Below are 20,125 nucleotides of genomic sequence, written 5' to 3' on the forward strand. Positions count from 1 at the left end.
TGAGTATTACAAATAATTTTATTTTTCCCTGTATAATAGTATAGCAATAACATTATAATTGCATTCATATGCATATTTTCTATATATATATACATAATTCATATATACATAAGGAATTTAGTCACCTTAATTACAGAAAAAGATTAAATTTCCAATATTCAATTTATTCCCAAAATTACAAATGTTAACAATAGTTTGTATCCTAAAAAATAAAAGTAATGCTGAGTTAATATAACCAACAGCTGTACAAACAAAAAATTATTTGGATATAGTCTTATGAAATAAATTAAAAGCATGTTATCCTGACTTGTTAAAAAACAATATTTAATGTAATGTTTACTTACATTTGTTTTCATACATCAAGAAAAAGAAATCAGTTCTAAAACAACTTGTTTATTGAAATATTTTAACTTCTTCATATATTTCATCAAACTATAAAAGTTGTAACAACAATAACTAATTAATAACTGACTTAAAGTGAATTAAAAAATAAAGCTGATTAATATTCATTTTTGTGTTTTTGTCAAAGCTTTTAATGAAACACTCTCTGAGTAAGTTGTTGCTCCATAACCCAAAATAGGCCCAGGTACTTTCCTTTGACCATTCTCTCTTTGGAATACTTCTAACAAACTCATACTGGGTAACCATGATTTGTCTTTAATTGCAGTTGCAACTACATTTCGGTTAGGCTCTTTATCATACGCCTCACTATCAACGCCAAAATATTCACAATATTCATGAATAAAATGTCTTTTATCTCTATTCATTGATTCGAATGAATGAGATCGACTCTTTTGTTTACTTTGTTTAGCCAGTTGTACTAACTCTGTAAGTTTTTCATGAATTCTCTGACAAAATTTCGGGTCCTTTTTGGCCCACTGCTTCAAAAAATCGGAATATCTTGGTGTCAATTTCTGTGATAAATCTGGATTTCGGATCTGCAGCCCTATAGCAAGGCGTCTATTTCGTTCATAAATTTTACATTCATCATTACATTCCAACCTAGAACCAGGAATAACAATAAAAAAATAAAAATATATTCTATTAATACACTTACACTTTCATAGCAGAAACCTTATTTGGCTTTATATTTGCTAGTAAAATATCCCCATTTTGATCAATTTTATCTTTTATTTGAGCCATCTCCAAATTCATATATTCATCTAACAAATCTAGACAGATTTTAGTGCCTTTTTGCAAACCACATTGACAAGTTACAAGTACAGGACTTTTACAATTACTTTCTGGGCATGGTGGTTTATGACATGGTTTATTACATGGATGGCCACATAAGTTACGCGGCACTAAACATGGTTGTATACAAGGCTGTGGACATTCACCATCATGGCACGGTTTTATACACTTATGATATCCACATGGCATTGGTTTACCACATGGTAAACCACAACTAAAATTTTCCTGATTGCAAGGAATAGTTGAACGTTCTTCATGATTTCCTAAAAACAACATATTTATATATTTATATATACTTGACAACAATCAAGAGAAAATTAACAGGTTATTACTAAAAATTGAAAAAATAATGGTAATTATTATCGTAACTGACAAACTGCTTATATAATAATGAACAGACAATGATTATTTTAGGTCCAGAAATTAACTTCCTTTTCAATGAATTGAATAGGCTTTGTTCAAACAAAAACAAAACAATAATTAATTCTTGGAGTTTCTAGTTGATACTAATTACATCACTGTTCACAACCTTAATATTACGAACATACCATAGCACCATTTCTTGGTCAATACAAAACAAGGTGGACATGAACCAGGATGACATTCATGATTAGGAGGATGACCACAAGTTCTGCTCTTTGAACACGGTTTTGGGCACATTGGAGGCTTTGTTCCACATGGTACAGGTGGATAGACTACAGAAAATCCACATTCGCAATACAATTCTTCAAAGCTTGTTTCCAAACAAGGTGGGCATCTCCCAGAATGACATGTTCTTTCACATCTATGAATTCCACAAGTAAGCAATCGATTGCAAGATAACATACAAATATGCTCAATCTCAATACAACATTTCTGATTGCATTTATGTTTGCCGCAAAGACGTTTCTAAAATGAAAATATATGATACAAATATACAAAAATATATTCATTTATAACTATGTATGCATAACTAACCTTGGTACACTTTTTCTCACATATCACATCTCCAGAGGTATTAATGAATTCATCACAAGTCACTTCCTTATTTAAATTTCCACAACGACAACGAACTAATTTTTTTAGTGGACATGTAGGACATTTTCCTTCATGACATACCTCTTTGCAATAATGACCACATTTTAATAATTTATCACATACCTTGAATAAAAATTAAAATATGTGATGAAAGTTAATTAATATTACTTATAATCACAATATAAAACAATAATATATGACAACCTGAATTAAAAAATAATATATAATATATAAGCTTTATTTACCTGTTTACAACAAGGAACGGGATCTAAACAAGATTTTCGCTCCTCTTTTAAAAGTGTCTTACCACAACAGCAATACTTTACCAAATGTATGTCTTTGCCACATTCGTTACAAGGCCCAGAATGACAAAGTTTCATGCATTTATGATTTGTACAAGATAACAACTTTCCACATAAATTGTCACACCCAAAATTTAAATTTCCTTGATGTTCAGCATTGCAAGGTACCTAGAATTCAATACATATATTTATTTAATTTTTTTAGTTACTTATTTCATCATAAATATATTAACCTTTCTACCAGTTTTTCCACAATAGCACTCTTGTATCAGAACCTGCTGACAACACTTACAATCATCAGTATGACATTTCTCTGTACATGTGTGCATTCCACAATTTAATAATTTTTTACAGTAATCATTACAGACAAATTTTTGTTCAGAGCTACATTTTACAACCTGCTGAGTAGCCCCGCAACCACATGGTTTAGAAACCATTACATTACATTCTGGACAAGGACCTGGGTGGCACAAGATATTACACTTGTGATCACAATTTTTTCCTTTCTTTAAACATACATCACCACAAGAATGGGCAATAATATTTGGATCAAACTTTGGATTTACCATTTTACCACAATAACATCTATAATCACTTGGGGATTCTGTATATAAATTCTGGCAAGCTGGACACCTCCAATTTTCTTCAACCTATAGGCAATATATTAGTATAAAACAATATATTGCAAAATATATATATCTAATACCTTTGAAGATTTTACCCAAGCAATTACACAGTTTAAATGAAGAATATGAAAACACTGCAAACATGACCAAGTTTTGTCATTATTTCTAATTTTATCACAACAAACTAGACATTCTAAAGCATAACAATCTATCATATCAATCAATCTCTCCCTCTGTCCTGCAATATTAGCTAAAAAAATAGAATGAAAATATGAAGTATATTCTCATAAAATACAGACAATATACAAATAAATAAAATATAAAGATGTGTTTATAACATAGACCATTAAAATATTTATATGTATTACCATTTATAGAATGATAACAATAGAAATTTATTGTTGTTTCTTTATATATCAAACATTTAAACTTATACCAATTTAATACAATTAATAATTACCATCTTTAAGAATTTCTACTGGCAAAGTTGCATGTTTTCCATTCCTTTGTTTATTCCTATTATTAGAGTGATTAAAATCATTTTGTTTTTTCCTAGAATGATGATAATCTTCAAATCTAGTTGAATTATAATTTCTAGAAGACAATTGTCTATCCTATTAACAAAAGTAAAATTTGAGTTTTATCGAAAAATATATTTACCTCATAATCTTACTCTATAGTTGCTTCTTTGACTAAATCTATCATATTTAGAAGACGGCCTACTATATCTATCCTTTTTATCAAATGTATATCCATAATCATCTCTTTTGTTATAAAAACCAACATTTTCAACTGTGACATGATTATCATTTTTTTCTTGATCATAATTATTATATTTTCTATCTTCTTGATAACCATTATATTTATAATATGACTTTCTATCATATCTCAACTTTTTATCATGCTGTTTTTTATCATCTGCATCTGTACTATTAGGAAAGGTAGTACTTAACTCATCTGAATCTCTGTTATCCATTTCGTCTAATCTTAATTTAGACATTTTAATTTTATTAACATTTCTATTATGCCTTGTAAAAGTTTTCTTTACTGCCCCAGTTTTTGAACGACTACTTGATGGAATATATTCTGGAGCAGTTGGCTGTAGATTCGAAACAAATGAAACTTCATTTTGTTTAAACTCAGTATCATTACTCATAGTTGATGAAGATGCTTCATTAGACCCAGTATGTGACATTATTAAACCAAAGTTTCACTTTTATAAAATACTACCAAGTTGAAATTATCTTAAAGGTAATGTAACCCTATAAAAGATATAACAGATGGTAAAATTAGTGATTAGAATGATACACTAGAGCATATATATCAGATAAAACAATAAAACAAAAAATATAAACTTACCAAATCAATCAATATTGTGCAATACTATAATTTTTTTCTTTTATTGTAAATTTAACCAAGATTTTGAAAGATTACTTCAGATACTTTACTGAAATTACTATAACGTTGGTTATAGTTTATCACAACCAAAAGAACTATATATTCAATCCTATATAACTAAACAATACTGAAACTGTATCTAATTAAAAATAAACAAGACACTATAATTGAACTCTATAGAAAAACACTCTTTCTTACTATAACTTCTTTATATATTCTTACTACCATAAAGTTGTAGAAAATTTCTATTAAAAATCATATCGGTGGACTAGGGATGTCGAAAAAATGACATATCGTTATATCGATACTTTTTTGGGCCGATATTTTGAAATATTTTTTCAAAGAAATATCGATAGTTATATATGATAGTATAGATCTTTTAGTTGCACAACTGAAATATTGATATTAAAAACCTAGGGTTTTAAGGGAGAGTTTTAAGAGAGGATATCGATATTTTTTTAAAATATGGAAATACGTAACTCCATATGTATTATTAAAAATATCAAAATCTTAGTCGAACCTTGGGTCATATCATTTAAGATAACTACAGAGAAGTAAATATGATATAATCATAGAATAAGATTTCTTCTTAAAAGCTTTGATTCATGAAAATGAAAGAGAGTAATATTTACGTCAAATATGGTATATTCCAACATCAAAGTAATAGTGTCAGTACCCATTCCATGTTCTTAGTGTCAGTATATGCTTACACTTAATATTTTTTAATAACCATTAGGAACATTAGGTACTAATATTAATATATACATGAAAATTATCCTATCCTAGCCATTTTGTTGATGTTATCACATCTAGAGTACTTTATAAATTTTAATTCTATTTTTAATTTTGGTTACATTTCTGAATGAAATTTGTATCAATAATATATTGTATTTTCAAGTAGAATGGGAATCGAATTTTTTCGTAAAATAATCGATTTTTGGGAATCGACCTTTAATTCCCGAAATAGATCAAGAACCGATTGGTGACATTCGATTTTACGGTTGACTAATTCAAGTTCTACATACGATCACCAATAAAATTTAGTATAAAAAGTCATACAAATATAAATGTAATATTTATTGTTTGACATTTATTTATACTAAATATCATTTCTTGTCAATATATTTATTAAAATGACGCCTAGCGCTGTGAGGATTAATTAAAAAAAAGTAAACTACGGATCTAATGTCCAGTGTCACCAATGTGGGAAGCAATTGAAATATAATAATAGTACGACCAGTTTAATTAACACAAAATTGAGTTAACTGTTGCTAATCAAAATCGCACTAGAACAATGAGTGAGAAAGATAGAATAGTTTCACAACCTGAATAAGTCAATAACTATACTTTTTTCTATGAAATATACCTACTTCTTTCCTTGTCATTTTCTTTATTTATATTTGGATGTCAGTAATTTTATTGTATAATTTATTGCTTAATTTTGCACAAGTTATTTTTTCTACCATCAATTATTTACAGCCTCGGTTATCAGAAGCTTCTAATCAACTAGCTCCTCTCAGTACTTCATCAATTTCATTTTGAAGTTCTGAATCTGAGACCAATTTTTCAAGGGCCTATTGATTGATATGTAAGTAATTGAACTTGATTCTCATGTAAAGTCTAATCGACCTATAATTTTTTTTATATTCATATTTATCCCTATATTTACAGTGGGTAGTCATCGTAATAATAATATAACAACTGCTCTCATGTATATGACTGCTGTTGATAACCTTCCTCTGTGCATTCCTGAGAAAAATTCTTCAGAATGTTTTCTAAAGAATTACAGCCTCTTTATAAACCTACTTTATTTAATGAATTTGAATTATTCTTTCACAGCATTGCGATTCAAAAAATAAATTCATTAACTATAAAAATTGTTAATCTTCTAATTTAGAATCGATTAAAATAGAAAGAATCGATTCTTGCACTCGATTAATCGATTCTTCGAATCGAAAATTATTAAAATAAAATCTGAATCGAGAACTGTCTCTTTTGAAACCTTTCCATCCTTATAATGAACAGAACTTAAGGTAGATTATAGAATTGCGCATACGCAAAATGAGCCAATCATATAGTAGATCTTGTTCAGTTCCCTATAGTTTTAATTAAGATATATACATTCAGGATATTCTTCTTCATTAAACACAGATATTCTGTTCCAAATTCTTTGTTACAACCAAAAAAAAAAGAAGAGGGAAAGAAGATTTTAGGACAAAGATGTTAAATGTCAATAAACTTGCCACTGTCAGCTACTGTCAATATAACTATGAAAGAAAAAATAGAACTACAGAAAAATTGAAAAATATATAATTTATTTGATTTTAGATGTCATCGTATATTCCGTGTTATTGAATATATCCATACAAGTTGAAAATTAATTTTCTATTTGATCAACATGGATCCAGAAATAGCGAAATATATGAGAACGTTAGTATTATAAATATAATTAAAATATACTTTTCATTATATGTCTCACATTATTCTTCTAGTGAACGCAAACCAGGATCAATTGACGTCCATCCAAATATTGATGCAATTATTTTAAGTTATGATATTGATGTCCAAATACTTGGTGCTAAAGAAAATCCATTACATGGAGAGAAAAAGGTACCCCAATTAACACATATATGACAAAATACTCATTCAAGTATTTATTATTCAGGGTCATTAAATTAAATTCAAAGTCATGTTGACTCTCTAAATCACAAATAACCTTCATTCAAATATATTTTAATGAATATGTTGTTATTTAATGCAATAGTAATTTCAAGATACAATTTTATAATTGTTTGTATCTGTTATTTTAGAGTTTAAGAAAAACTGTAGAACTTCCTATGATTAATAGTAGAACTGATTGTCATGCACTTGCAAAAGAAGTGGTAAATCAGTGTGATTTAATACATCATTCTAGATTAGCTGAAGTGGAACAAATAATATATTATTTAAAAAAAAGAAAACTTCATGGTGCTGTTAAAGGTAAGATTTCTTATAATATTTTTCTCCAATAATACTGATTAATTAAAATGAAATATAATAGAGTAAAATTTCAATGTTGTTAAATATTTACAATTATATAGGTACATTTGTTGTTTAGCATGTTAACTAACTTTTATATCCTATTTAAACTAATTGTAATATTATTTTTTAATAAAATGTCAAAGATATTAATAATTTTTGAATACATATAGTAAATCATAAGAATTTTTTATAGTTTTATTAATACAATTAGTAGCTGCAAATTTAGTGATATAATCCTGACACATATGAACGATTTAAGTTAATTAGACTAAATATGATTAATATTATGACACTAATAAAACTCTTATGATTGATTGAAATAGATAAAACTGTTATGTTATATAAATAGAAATAAACTTATAGAATATAGCAAATATTTTAACATATTATATACTTATGTTCTGCATATAATATACAATAAATATAATATACTGGACCTAAAAATTAAACGAACCTCAAATGTATCCTCTAACAGGATTCATTACTATTAAATAATAAGAGATGAAATGCAGTACCATAAAGCTAAACACACTAAAAGCAAGAAATGCAAGTGCTGATATAAGTTTGAAATTACATATAAAACTACAGCAGTAATAGTTTAACCAACTTAATTATATATCAAAGACTAAGTATAATTTAAATTAATAATTCTATTATTATGTTGTGAAATATGCATAATAATGTGTTTGGTATGTATAGTTTATTTTATTTGCACTAATCAATGATTTTTTTATTTTGTAATTAGGACCGTCAAAAATTGATGTTGTTAAGGGATCATTTATTCCAATTCTTATAACAGGTATTTAAGACAACTATTAGGTAATAATCTCTCGGGTCATTTTTCCATTGCCAGTTTGTGCCGTTAAAAAATAGTTGAAATTAATCACTAGATTATTTGATTTATAAACATAACCAAAAGTTTATATTTATTTTTCCATAGCATTTCAACTATATTTTTGAATTATAACGGCTTTGGCTTTTTGTATTGTTTGCTTTTATTATATATAACACTGCATTTTCTTGCTTTATTAAAATAATCACAACTTACTTATTTTAATCATTATTTATAAATTTATTAAAAAAAATAGTGTATTGACCTAGAATTTAAGTAATTAATGTTAACAATAAACAATATAGGAGCACTAGAAATAATATCTCATCCATCTGTATGTCTTTTAAAAATAATTTAGATCATGCTATTTATTGAAAAATTAAAATTATGCCATGTTTCCTACTGACGGGAATTTTTGTTTTGTCTTTTGCTTTATGTTGTTTTTGTTCAATATGTCCTTTGTAAAAATATATACTATACTGTACAGTCTTATGTTTTAGATATTATATTGAAATTATGGATGCATTTTGAACATACTCTTTTTCATTAAATATTCAAAATGCACCGCATATATTTCTAAAATATTTCCAGATAGAATTAATTAAATAATTTTAGATTTTCATATAAAGGATATGCTAACATAGAGTTATTAAGTTTACGTTATGCTATCCAGTAGACTTCTGGTGACGTTTGCAAATATTTTTATTTTCAATAATATACTGTTTTATTTAATTTTTTATATTATATTGTTAATATACTATTTTAAAAATTACAAACAGTAATATTTGCAAACAAGTCTAATTATTTATTATTATTAAATTGAACAAATGGAAATTAATTTGTATAATAAATAACATTTGATAGTTTACATTACAAAGTTTATCTAATACTAAAGTTGCAAAGCATATCTGACAAATACCTTTACTTAAACACTTTTAGTGTGACAACACACATATTTATATCATAATTTAAATATTTGGAGTATGAATTTATATAATTTATATAATTTTACAACCAGTTTCTATTTCAGGTTTTTAACAAAACAAAATTATTTAATTTATATATATATATATATATATATATATATATATATATTTGTGTGTTTTTTAATACCTATTATTAGTTTGCATCAAACTATTATACAGTGAAATACTACGTTAATATTGTTAATGGATCAATTGCTTGTTTTGTAGTAATATATAATTATTTAGAAAATAAGCATGCCTAGTGCAACATAGTACGGCGGCTGAATTAATAAGCTATATTGCCTACAAGAAGTAAGTATACTAAGACACACAACTGAAACAAGGACAAAATCAAAATAACATCCATAAGTAATCAGATTCGCTATAAAAAACTAATAACAGCTACAAACTAATATTTCTGTATAACAAAATTAATAAAAGTTATTAATAACCTTTTATAACAATTTTAACCTTTATTAAGTGATTTTGGTTGAATCAGTTCTTGCATTGTAGTACTTCGTAGGTGCGTTGCGTAGAAATGCCTTTAATATCAATTCATTTAATTTTTATTGAGAATGTTTTTGCATTTGGTAAATTTATGGCATTTTTCATTATGTGATGAGTTACATATTATCCATGTTATATGCGTCTCTTACAAGTAACGCACAAACTAAGTCAAACTAAATAATTATGGCATTTTTGATCATTAAATTGATAATTAAAAGACTGATAATTACATTTTATTATTTTAGGAGACATTGATAAGAATGGAGATAAAGCTGGTTATGCAGAAGCGAATTATAATAATTTGTCTGAATACATTGATCTCTTATATGAAGGTATGCCTGAAAAAACAAGAGGGGCACATTTAATTCAGCTTCTAGCAAGAGATCCAGAAAACTTAGAAGCTCTATCTAAAAATGGTAATATAATTATCCATTTATTAATTGACATTACTGGACTAGTAATTTTAGAGACACTTATTAGTGCACTTGGACGTGTACTAAGAGAAGATTGGAAAAGAAGCATCACTTTAAGCACACACTTGGTTTTCACATTTTTCTGTTTTTCAATGTATTCTCAATTTCATGAAATCATATTGAAATGCAAAGTATGTTTTTAATCATAAATATATCGTAAATTATTTAGAAACCAAAATTAATTTTTAGGTTGGTTCAATATGCATGGATATTATTGACTTTGAATTAAGAAGATATGATAAATGGAAGGCTGATTTAGAAGGATCTGCGGCGCCAGCTGATACACCTATTGTTAAAAAGTCTTGTCCTAATAGCGCTAGTATGACTGAAATCCCTAGAAGTCGGATTCCAGAACCTGTTCGTCCTAGATCTGGTAATTTTTCAGATGCAAATATTAAGGCAGCAATGGATGGTAGTATATATGATGATCTCACAACCTCAATGGAAAATTTAGACGACAAACGGTTATCCCCTGAACAGAAAGTAAGTTTTATTATACTTGAAATTGGAATTAGTAGCAGTACATCACATATTTTTAATTTCGTCAAAACTTAGCTAATCCAGTACCTTTTGTAAATTTATAACTTTTTAGATGAAAAGGTTTCGTACTTTGGTACGAAAACAGGAACATCTTTTAAGAGTAGCATATTATCTTTTACTCAATATAGCAGAGGATGAATCAGTAGAAGAAAAGATGTCAAAAAGGAATATTGTCGGGTTGCTAATTAAGGCATTAGATAGAGATAATGATGATCTCTTAATCCTTGTAACAACTTTCCTCAAAAAGTTGTCTATAATGCAGTGTAATAAAGATGTAATGGCCACATACAACATTATAGATAAGTTACCGAAAATGTTGGATTCTAAAAGTGCAGATTTGGTCCATTTAACCTTGAAACTTTTTTTTAATCTCTCATTTGATAACAAATTCCGCAGTGTTATGGTTAAAGCTGGACTAATTCCAAAAATTGTAACTCTTATGGGTATGTAAATATATAATGTATATGTCGTACATTAATATATAATTAATATACTTAGGTGATGATAGACATCAGGAAGTTGTTTTAAAATTGCTGTACCATCTGAGCTATGATGAGGATTCAAAGATATACTTTATAGACTGCATAGGATTTGTAAATATTATCTTTCTGTAATGTTACACATATTATTAGTTTATTTTGTAGATTGTAGATATGTTATTGTTGGGTGGAAATAATGAAGGGGACAAAATTATGATAGCATTATGTATTAACCTAGCTGCTCACACTGAAATATCTCAACAAATGGTTCGAAGTATGAGATTACAGTCACTTATCACAAGAGCATTTTTCTCAGAGGATAGCATGCTAATGAAATTGCTTCACAATATTTCAAATAACCCATCCTTATCTGCTTCATTTATTGTAAGTAATTTTTAAACACTAAAATTTAATTACCAAACTATTGCGAAAAATTAATCTATTTTTAAGGAATTCGTTGGAGATATATCAAAGGCGATCGTGAAGTCCAATGACATGGATTTTGTAAGAGAATGTATAGGCATACTCAGCAATTTACATTTACCAGAACTTGATTGGGCAGAGATTTTTAAACATTTTGGAATGTCAGTCTGGATTAAAAACATAATAACCATTAATAACACTGATCCAGAACTGGTTCTTCAAGTAAATATTTTTTTTGTCTGTAAAAAATGTCACTAATATATTTAAACTGTCTCTCTAACAATTTGTAATTCAATGATATTCATTGCTTCTAGGTAATAATATTACTGGGTACTGCAGCTTCAGATGAAAAATGCGCAAAATTATTATGTGATGATGACATAATAACTAAATTAATTGATTTACTAAAAACTCACCAAGAGGATGATGAAATAGTGTTACAAATAATATATACATTCTATGTTACTTTATGGTACAAAGACAATATTCAATACTTGATAGAAAAAACAGGTAAGCCAAAATGTTTAAAAAAAATCAAAATTACCAAATAAATATGAAAACTTTATTTAGATGTACCAGCTTATCTGATAGATTTATTGCAAGACAATAATAAGAACATAAGGAAAATTTGTAATATGTGCTTAAATATTATATCAGAGTATGACAACTCCTGGGCCGACCGTATTCGTATTGAGAAATTTAGACACCATAATGCACAATGGCTTCAGATGGTTGATTCACAGCAATTAGAACCGGAAGAAGAAGAAGAAGACGAGCTCCCACCATATTTAAACACAGAATATTTAAGTCAGGCTGTAGTCAAATCTAGCAGTAAGTCAAGCGTAGCTTTTATATACTAATACATTTTATATACTAAAATATTTTCAGATGTAGATAAAATTCTACACCCTGATGATGACAAAGATATTGGTTATATGTTTCAAGATGACTTTGATATTGAGTAAGTTTACAGATTATTTCACAGTACACTTAATAACTCCATCACTTTTTTCAGAGCCTTAGAAGATTATGAATTGGAAGATTTATAAATTTTTAATAATTCCACACTATCTAGTCCACATTAGTCTTAATAATTATATAACTGCGTTTAATTTTACGTACACATACTAATACTTAGAATATTATATTAAGCATTATTTATTTATTTACATATTTTTGCAAATTAAAATATATTACATTATTTATTGATTTATGAGTTTTATTTAAAACGTTTTTTACTTTTCAAATAATATCAATAATTTCGAAATTAATATTTACTATAATAAAATGTTAGACCTCAAAAAAAAATTCACACGAATGAAACATTTGATGTTCCCTAGCGCTAGTCACAATATTAACATATATAATAGATATTATATAGTAGATATAATAGATATAAGTACCTGGTCTAAGCTAGGGCACTGCCAACTTTCATTACTTTGGCTTTAGTTATTTAAATGGTATTATTTATTGAAATTTTACCTTCGAATCAATATAGAAGAATTGGTGAAATAAGGATTCAGAAGAGCCGCTAATTGCGTAATTATAGACAAACAAAAAGATCTTGACCAATTCAGTTTATTATTACATTTATCTATACAATTGCTCTAAACCAGCGTTTAACATTTTTCAGTCCGCACATCTCTAGAATGGGACAATTATTTTAATACTGAAAAAAAAAATTTTTATAAAAATTAAAAATTCTGTATTAATATGAAAGGTAGTGCTACTTTTTTGCAACTAAATTAGTAATATTCGGGCTGATGTAATTACTTAGTTTTAATCTCAAATCGGATTCCAACTGTAAGCTATTCCTATATTTGTTTTTGTATACAAGAGCAATATCCGGTATTTATTTGATTTTATTTTTTTTATACATATTTTAAAGTCTCCTTTTACCAACTATGGGTTTATCTGGACTGGACCTAAAGTTTAACGTGGACTCCGAACCACGGTCCTCAACATTAAGCCTATCAACTGGCGAGTGACCAACATTAGAAATCATCCCAGAAGACAGCCTGGTTACTGGTGTGATTGGAATCATTTTTCCTTGCCGGATTTTACACTCTTGCCTAGAACAATCACAAACACAAATTTACGACCGTGCTCCAAGCAGGATTCGAACCCGCGGCTATCGCAACAGTAGGAGGACGTCCTATCGCCTTTACCACTGCGCCACTAAACCTATTTATTTATTTATTCAAATTTTCATAGATGAAACGGCGAACCCCATGGACATACTCGCCGATCTCCAGAAGTCCGTTTACCACAAGTTAAAAAACACTGCTGTAAAAACTCCCGAAACACAATCTATTTAAGTGAATTTGTTTTTAGTCGAAACAATTCTATGCCTGGAAAGGATCACTGTTCAAACTTTTAATTCGGTGTTGATTTTAATTAAATCAGAAGGATGCTTTTGAACTGGTGTTTAAATTTAGCAGTAACTAAAACGTCACAGAGTGTAATAACCAATTTCTTATAATAGTTTCGCACAGCGGAAGATTTTCATAATAACATGATTAAATGAAGCCGTTTTTTCCACAGTACCTCCTTACAAACCTAAAACTTGAAACTTACGCTTAAAAATATGATAAACGCTTGCCGCGCGTTTTGTGTTTGACGCGTAAATAAGCTTTATCTATGAAAAAATCACTAATCATATTTTGGATAGGGACCGATACACAAAACATGGAAATATATATGGTCTACTCAAAATAACAGTGAACTGACGCCATCACGATGTCGGATCCCAGATTGTAAATTCATTTTAAAATTGGACAATATTTGTTGTTTTCATTTTGTTCTAACTAAAAAAACATCCGAACATGATGCAACAGTCAATGCATTGATAGATGTTTGCAAAATTCTTCAAAACTTGCTTTGCTTGTTTCGATAAAATTCAAATCACTACTTAATATTTTTGTTTTCTCTAACTTTTTTTCTATGCTCTAACTGAAAATAGTTTTGTGCCAGCTATGAAATATCAAAAAGACGCCATGGAAATAAAGACCGCCGCTGTCACAGAAACACAGACACCAGTTAAACCTGCGTAACTGTCAGACGGAACTGAAGACCCAGATGATGGTTTCACCTTAGTGGGAAAAAGGAAGAGAGGGACCATCACTCTACCCCAGGAAAGCCAGATGTCGAAGGCCGGCAACAAGCAGAATCCAAGCCGGCCATTCAATCCACCCAATGGAAAGCCAATGCTAACGTGCAGCCTTTGATTACTAAATTCGCCACCAGACCAGTGCAAACCAAGCCAATCACCAGGACCGTCCCACAGCCACTAACGAAACAAATCACCACCAAACCAACCCAGCCTACGCAGGTAAGTAGCCAAACCTTAACCTCCGCAACAAAAACAGTGCCAATCATTTCGGCTGTTTCTCAAACTCCCTCAAAATAAAAAATCCCACCTATAGTGCTCCGTGACAAGAAGAGGTTCATGGAGCTCATTAGAATCTCCAAGGCACAATTACCCGAATTATCACCCGAAGCAAAAAGGAGGGCATTCTCTTAATCGTCGCTACAAGCGACGATTACCGAAAACTCCTGCTCGAGAAAAGGAATTATCCTTACCATTCCTTCTGTCACCCGGAGGAGAGATCATTCCCCGTAATCATAAGAAACATCCCAGAATGACTCTCTATTGACGAGGTACGTGAACTTCTCTTCGATCAAGGCTTCCATCCCAAATTTGTGTAAAGATGGAAATTAAAATCCGGGATAGAACTACCAATTGTTCGGATAGTTGTCCCTTGCGAAGAGCAACAGATCATCTATATGACCAAACTCGGCGTCATCACACTGAAGGTCGAGATCCAGAGGAGAAACGGCCAGCCGGGCACTGCACCAACTGTTCAACTGCCAGCTTTTCCGGCATTCCAGCTCGTATTGCCGAGCCCCCCGCGGTGCGTCCAATGCACCGGGCATCACGACACCAAATCCTGTACCAAAATCCCACAAGCACGTTCAAAGTGCAGCAACTGCGGTGAAAGTCACACCGCAAACTTCACCGGTTGCAGCTGCCGCCCTGCTCCAAGAAAATAAAAGATTCCGACCCAACTCAGGCCTCCACAAGGTTCTGCATGGAGTAACCAAGGTGGCAGGAAGCTACCCCAAAATCTCCTATACTGATGAATGACGTGGAACTGCCATTTTCGTCAGAAAAGGAGTCAAACCCGAACTCCTACCCTCGTTATCAGCAAACAACTTCGAACTGGGGGTATTCCATAGCAAACCCCGCAGGTAACGCCATCATAGCTCTAACTGCAGACCTGGGCTACGGTCTTGCCCTGCCAGATGAACCCACCCACCACCCAAGTTCGGTTTCTCAAGTTGCAGCAAGAGTCCTTAATTTCTTTATTCTTCAAGACGTAAATCGCCCTTCTGAAGTTCGAGTCCTTGACGAACTAGGCTCTGATCATTGTCCGATCCTTCTCAAACTCGGAAACCGCGCCAACACTCAAGTCCCACTCACAAGATCCAAGAAAAAGACCGACTGGAAAAACTACCAATCTCTTCTGATACTCGTGATATTCAATCTGCTCACGAATCTGCCACAGTCGAAATTTCATCACAACCTCAACCGTGGAGAAACAAACTTCCCGCTTCTCTTAACGTGAAATTCGCATCAAAACGGTCTATGCAGATTAGTACGATTCACTTTTGATACTGCAGACAAAAGGGAGGCGAACAGAGCATGCAAGAGTGGCCATCTCGACCTGGCGATCGATGAAATGGAACTCATTTCTCGCGGACCAAAGACTGGATGGCCTTCTTCTTTCTTGGACCTTCTTTCCGGCGTGTCTCCAAATGCCTCGTGGGGAAGAGGCACAATGTCATCCCTCCCTGAAGTCAGCCGCTACAGGAAATTTTGCAGTCACTGACCAAGAAAAAGTCGAGCTCCTCGCAGAGACCTACGAGGCTCAGATGAAATGCCTCCCACCTCCCTTTCTTCTCAACCATTTCGTGTCTCCAAAGTTTCTACAGACTATGATCGTCAAACTTCAAATCAAAACATTTCCAGGTTTCGACGGAATATCGATTACCTAGTTAAAAAAGCTTCCGCATAAGTAGCTCGCGGAACTGGCAAACATCATTAACTCCATCACGAGGCTCCAACATTTCCCGGTGTCTTGGAAACAGGCACATATAGCGGTTATTGCCAAGAAAGGAGCAAAATCATCTCCATCTAACTACAGGCCCATCAGCCTTCTCAGTACCATTTTAAAGCTAGCCGAGAGGGCAATACTCTACGTTCTCAACTTGGAGCAGTCCTTCTGGACCTAACCAAAGCCTTAGACGGTTGGATCGCAAAATGCGTGCGGTTAGGCCTCCCAGAAGATATAACCGCTCTCATCAAGTCCTATTTATCCGTCAGATCTTTCTAGGTCTTCTGTTACCTCAGGGCAAGTCTCCGCGACCTGGTATGGGTCATGCATTCCACCGCCTGGTTTTAGGCAAAAAAAAAATCTAATTGAAAATGCCGAAGTCTAGAAATCACGCCTAATACTTTACCCCATAGGTGGCGTGGAAAAAAGTTCAATGTAAATATGGTATAAAACAATTCAATTCAATTAAAATAATTCAATGTAAAACAACTCTAACCTACAGACTATTGTGGCTATATAATTAACTGTAGTTTGTCTTTTGACAATATTTGCGCTGCAATATACTATAATATTATAATAATTTATATTTGATAACATTATTTTTGTTTCATTATATTATTTAAATTATAATATTGTGACGTCAAATACAAAATGTACTAAAACTTAAAGTTGATATTAATAGACGATACCGATAAGACTATTGATAGACGTTGCATGAAATGTAACAGTAAGTAATATATTATTTAAAGAAATTTTTTAAATTTTATCTCAAACAATATAACAGTTTGATTATCAGCTATTTAAAGCTAATTCCAGAAGATATTTTTTAAACATTTCTTTATCAATATCTTCTAAAATCATCACATTTTTGGTTCCATTTTTTTCTAATGACAAAAAACCTTTATATTTGGTTTCTTCTAAAATTATTTTCGCGCATAAGTTGCTTGATTTAAGAATATATTTATCAGGATGTATATATGCAAAAGCAAGAAATGCATCGCATGGTTGCCAATAATTGCTATTTTCCCATATTCGCCTCTCAGCTTCTGTTAATAATTTTAAAACTGGAGTTTTATCTCCCAGTATATTATACCTCCAATCCTAAAAAATAAATATGTTATATATAATCTAAAATACTATTTGTATCTTTACCAAACTAATTCCTAATCTTTCTGTTGTTTCCCATGGTAAAATAAATATGGAATTTTTCATAGATTTCAAAACTATATCAGCAGCTTCTGGATCATGAGCAAAATTAAATTCTACTTGTTCATCTAATAAATCTTTAACATTATCTAAAGTCATAAAAATATATAAATTAAAAAATTAAATATTAAAATTTTGTACGAATTACTAACCAAGATGATTTCCTCCCATTAACCAAATGTCCTTCACAGATTCTGAAAAGTGTTTATTCATCTTTATTGCTAATGCAATATTTGTTAATGGGCCCAGACACACCAGTGATATTTCACCGTAATTTTGTTCTACCAAAGATGCAATAGCTACAGCAGCATGTTCTTTCCTCACAATAGATAAATCTGGATCATCATCATGGAGCAAATCGCCAAAACCATCTTTTCCGTGAAAATTATTTAAATTTTCAAAACACTTCATTAACGGCTCATAGGCTCCCTCGAAAATAGGAATCTAAAAAATATGCTCTTGATAAATATGCCCAAAATACTTGTATCACATCAGAAAAAACACCACAAACTTACATCTGTTCTTCCTATAAGTTCTAATAAACGAACTGTATTTTTAATTACATTATGTATATTTGTATTTCCAGAAGTACATGTTATAGCTTCCACTCTAACTTTATTTAATTTTTCTGCATATAATAGTATTAAAATTGCCAAGTAGTCATCTGATCCTACATCAACATCTACAATTACTCTACGCATCTTATATTTATTTTAAACTGTTTCAATTTTTTTTATTTACCTGAAAAAAAAATTAAAACTACATAGAAAGTATAGTTATTTCATCAGATAATCAATGTAATAAAACTAACATTAAATGAACACTCACTTTGGTTTCTCTACACAAATATGTTAGATGATAATCTCTGATCCTTGAAATTTACTTAAGTAATTTCTAACAATTCACAAACATGCTCATATATATTTTTTATTTGACTGCTTATGTATATTATTCATTGCAACATTTACTAGGTAAAATAGCTAACATTGGCTTAACAAATAATTGGAACCTCTATTATATTATTATATACGAAAGCTTAAAAAATTTATTATATACTGAGCTATTACACAATAAATACTATTAAATTTCAAGGACATTTGTTATGTCCTAAAACAGTTTAGGTACTTATTTTGAATCAATAGGATTGTATTGACATGTTTATTTATTACCTAATAATTTTATTAAATATTATTCATATGAACCTACCCTAATTTATATATGAAATTATGATCTAAATCTTATTAGATGTACCTATCAGACCTCTTATATATACAACTATATATATTAATACAGTAACAAATTTCTTTAATATTATATTACTTTATCGTAACTTTATATAAATTAACTGCTTTCAACATCCATTACACTATCATCATCAACCTTTTGTGCATTTTGTAATTCTTTACGAATTTCTCGATTAGAGTGTAATAACTGTAATAATTGGGCATGTAAATTATCATTCTTGGATTCAATTTCGTCAAGAGCTACAAACAACTGGTCCAACTGATGATCCAAATTTTGTAAATCTACAAATATATCAAATAATAAATCCTCTTATTTTATTCATGATATTGTACTTTTACGATTTCGTTACCTTCTTCACTTATGCTGTCTTCATTATCTTCAGTCCCATCCATGTTAGGCACTTGTTCTTCGACATTAGCTAAATCTGCTGCATTTTTATCTGACTTTGGTGGATCTTTCTGAAAACTCTCTTGTTCTCCCATTTTCAATAATTATATATAAACAGAACTCTCGATATCCAAATATATATCACATGATATAAACTAGGTGACAGACACCTTCAATCAATCTTAAAACGACAGAAAAATAAACTAAATTATTTTCAAAGAAGGATCCGATTAAAATTGTTTATTTTTTAATATAAAATATAACCTATAATTATTTTAAAAATATTTGTAGAACAAATATATAATCCAATGCCCAAACAAAAAACAAATTGGGGAAATATTAAAACAACCGGATACGGACTTGAAAGTCATAAAATACAAATGACAGTTATGT

The 20,125-nt window shown here is 30.1% G+C and overlaps 4 protein-coding genes across 8 annotated transcripts; 1 reads left to right on the plus strand and 3 right to left on the minus strand.

Annotated features, from left to right (window-relative positions):
* Positions 1–4,855, minus strand: stc (nuclear transcription factor, X-box binding stc). The gene is made up of 11 exons (XM_076399006.1): positions 4,736–4,855; positions 4,499–4,676; positions 3,813–4,401; positions 3,600–3,753; positions 3,220–3,389; positions 2,747–3,163; positions 2,457–2,681; positions 2,152–2,334; positions 1,743–2,082; positions 1,058–1,457; positions 1–1,002 (listed from the first exon to the last, which is right to left on the minus strand). Exons 3-11 carry the CDS (start codon positions 4,332–4,334, stop codon positions 507–509), a joined length of 2,907 nt encoding a protein of 968 aa, XP_076255121.1. The 5' UTR covers positions 4,335–4,401; positions 4,499–4,676; positions 4,736–4,855; the 3' UTR covers positions 1–506.
* Positions 4,856–6,008: 1,153 nt separating this feature from the next.
* Positions 6,009–12,993, plus strand: Kap3 (Kinesin associated protein 3). 3 transcript variants are annotated; one of them, XM_076399009.1, is made up of 16 exons: positions 6,009–6,125; positions 6,866–6,967; positions 7,030–7,147; positions 7,348–7,516; positions 8,304–8,357; positions 10,108–10,278; positions 10,330–10,466; positions 10,525–10,818; positions 10,928–11,318; positions 11,374–11,468; positions 11,520–11,738; positions 11,805–11,999; positions 12,092–12,287; positions 12,348–12,608; positions 12,666–12,738; positions 12,793–12,993. In XM_076399009.1, exons 2-16 carry the CDS (start codon positions 6,936–6,938, stop codon positions 12,824–12,826), a joined length of 2,439 nt encoding a protein of 812 aa, XP_076255124.1. In that variant the 5' UTR covers positions 6,009–6,125; positions 6,866–6,935; the 3' UTR covers positions 12,827–12,993. The 3 variants fall into 3 exon arrangements, with proteins under 3 accessions (XP_076255124.1, XP_076255125.1, XP_076255126.1); XM_076399010.1 differs by lacking the exons at positions 6,009–6,125; positions 8,304–8,357 and having other exon boundaries at positions 6,590–6,967; XM_076399011.1 differs by lacking the exons at positions 6,009–6,125; positions 6,866–6,967; positions 7,030–7,147; positions 7,348–7,516; positions 8,304–8,357 and adding an exon at positions 8,394–9,667.
* A 644-nt stretch (positions 12,994–13,637) lies between these two features.
* Positions 13,638–19,437, minus strand: LOC143193077 (nucleoside hydrolase). Of its 3 annotated transcripts, none has more exons than XM_076399035.1 (5): positions 18,929–19,062; positions 18,616–18,841; positions 18,253–18,544; positions 18,047–18,189; positions 13,638–17,995 (listed from the first exon to the last, which is right to left on the minus strand). In XM_076399035.1, exons 2-5 carry the CDS (start codon positions 18,799–18,801, stop codon positions 17,687–17,689), a joined length of 930 nt encoding a protein of 309 aa, XP_076255150.1. In that variant the 5' UTR covers positions 18,802–18,841; positions 18,929–19,062; the 3' UTR covers positions 13,638–17,686. The 3 variants fall into 3 exon arrangements, with proteins under 3 accessions (XP_076255150.1, XP_076255151.1, XP_076255152.1); XM_076399036.1 differs by lacking the exon at positions 18,929–19,062 and adding an exon at positions 19,307–19,437 and having other exon boundaries at positions 17,630–17,995; XM_076399037.1 differs by having other exon boundaries at positions 17,630–17,995; positions 18,616–18,859.
* LOC143193087 (bublin coiled-coil protein) lies at positions 19,132–20,099 on the minus strand. Its single transcript, XM_076399053.1, has 3 exons — positions 19,997–20,099; positions 19,695–19,913; positions 19,132–19,626 (listed from the first exon to the last, which is right to left on the minus strand). Exons 2-3 carry the CDS (start codon positions 19,825–19,827, stop codon positions 19,442–19,444), a joined length of 318 nt encoding a protein of 105 aa, XP_076255168.1. The 5' UTR covers positions 19,828–19,913; positions 19,997–20,099; the 3' UTR covers positions 19,132–19,441.
* Positions 20,100–20,125: the final 26 nt, after the last annotated feature.

This window comes from Rhynchophorus ferrugineus, unplaced genomic scaffold (genome assembly GCF_030347505.1).
Source record: "Rhynchophorus ferrugineus isolate W39M unplaced genomic scaffold, kcgeb_rfMv2 rfM3, whole genome shotgun sequence".
Lineage (NCBI taxonomy): Eukaryota > Metazoa > Arthropoda > Insecta > Coleoptera > Curculionidae > Rhynchophorus > Rhynchophorus ferrugineus.

Excerpts from the sequence above, each read along its gene's own strand:
- Kap3 (XM_076399009.1), top strand. The coding sequence starts at position 6,936 with ATGGATCCAGAAATAGCGAAATATATGAGAAC. Across the intron at positions 8,358-10,107 it reads TATTCCAATTCTTATAACAG|GAGACATTGATAAGAATGGA; the intron begins GTATTTAAGACA and ends TTATTATTTTAG. Across the intron at positions 12,000-12,091 it reads ATCCAGAACTGGTTCTTCAA|GTAATAATATTACTGGGTAC; the intron begins GTAAATATTTTT and ends CATTGCTTCTAG.
- LOC143193087 (XM_076399053.1), bottom strand. The coding sequence starts at position 19,827 with ATGGGAGAACAAGAGAGTTTTCAGAAAGATCCACCAAAGTCAGATAAA. Across the intron at positions 19,627-19,694 it reads AGACAGCATAAGTGAAGAAG|ATTTACAAAATTTGGATCAT; the intron begins GTAACGAAATCG and ends ATATATTTGTAG.
- stc (XM_076399006.1), bottom strand. The coding sequence starts at position 4,334 with ATGTCACATACTGGGTCTAATGAAGCATCTTCATCAACTATGAGTAAT. Across the intron at positions 2,682-2,746 it reads GTGGAAAAACTGGTAGAAAG|GTACCTTGCAATGCTGAACA; the intron begins GTTAATATATTT and ends ATTGAATTCTAG. Across the intron at positions 2,083-2,151 it reads GTGAGAAAAAGTGTACCAAG|AAACGTCTTTGCGGCAAACA; the intron begins GTTAGTTATGCA and ends TTTTCATTTTAG.
- LOC143193077 (XM_076399035.1), bottom strand. The coding sequence starts at position 18,801 with ATGCGTAGAGTAATTGTAGATGTTGATGTAGGATCAGATGACTACTTG. Across the intron at positions 18,545-18,615 it reads AACTTATAGGAAGAACAGAT|ATTCCTATTTTCGAGGGAGC; the intron begins GTAAGTTTGTGG and ends CATATTTTTTAG. Across the intron at positions 18,190-18,252 it reads AATGGGAGGAAATCATCTTG|ATAATGTTAAAGATTTATTA; the intron begins GTTAGTAATTCG and ends TTATGACTTTAG.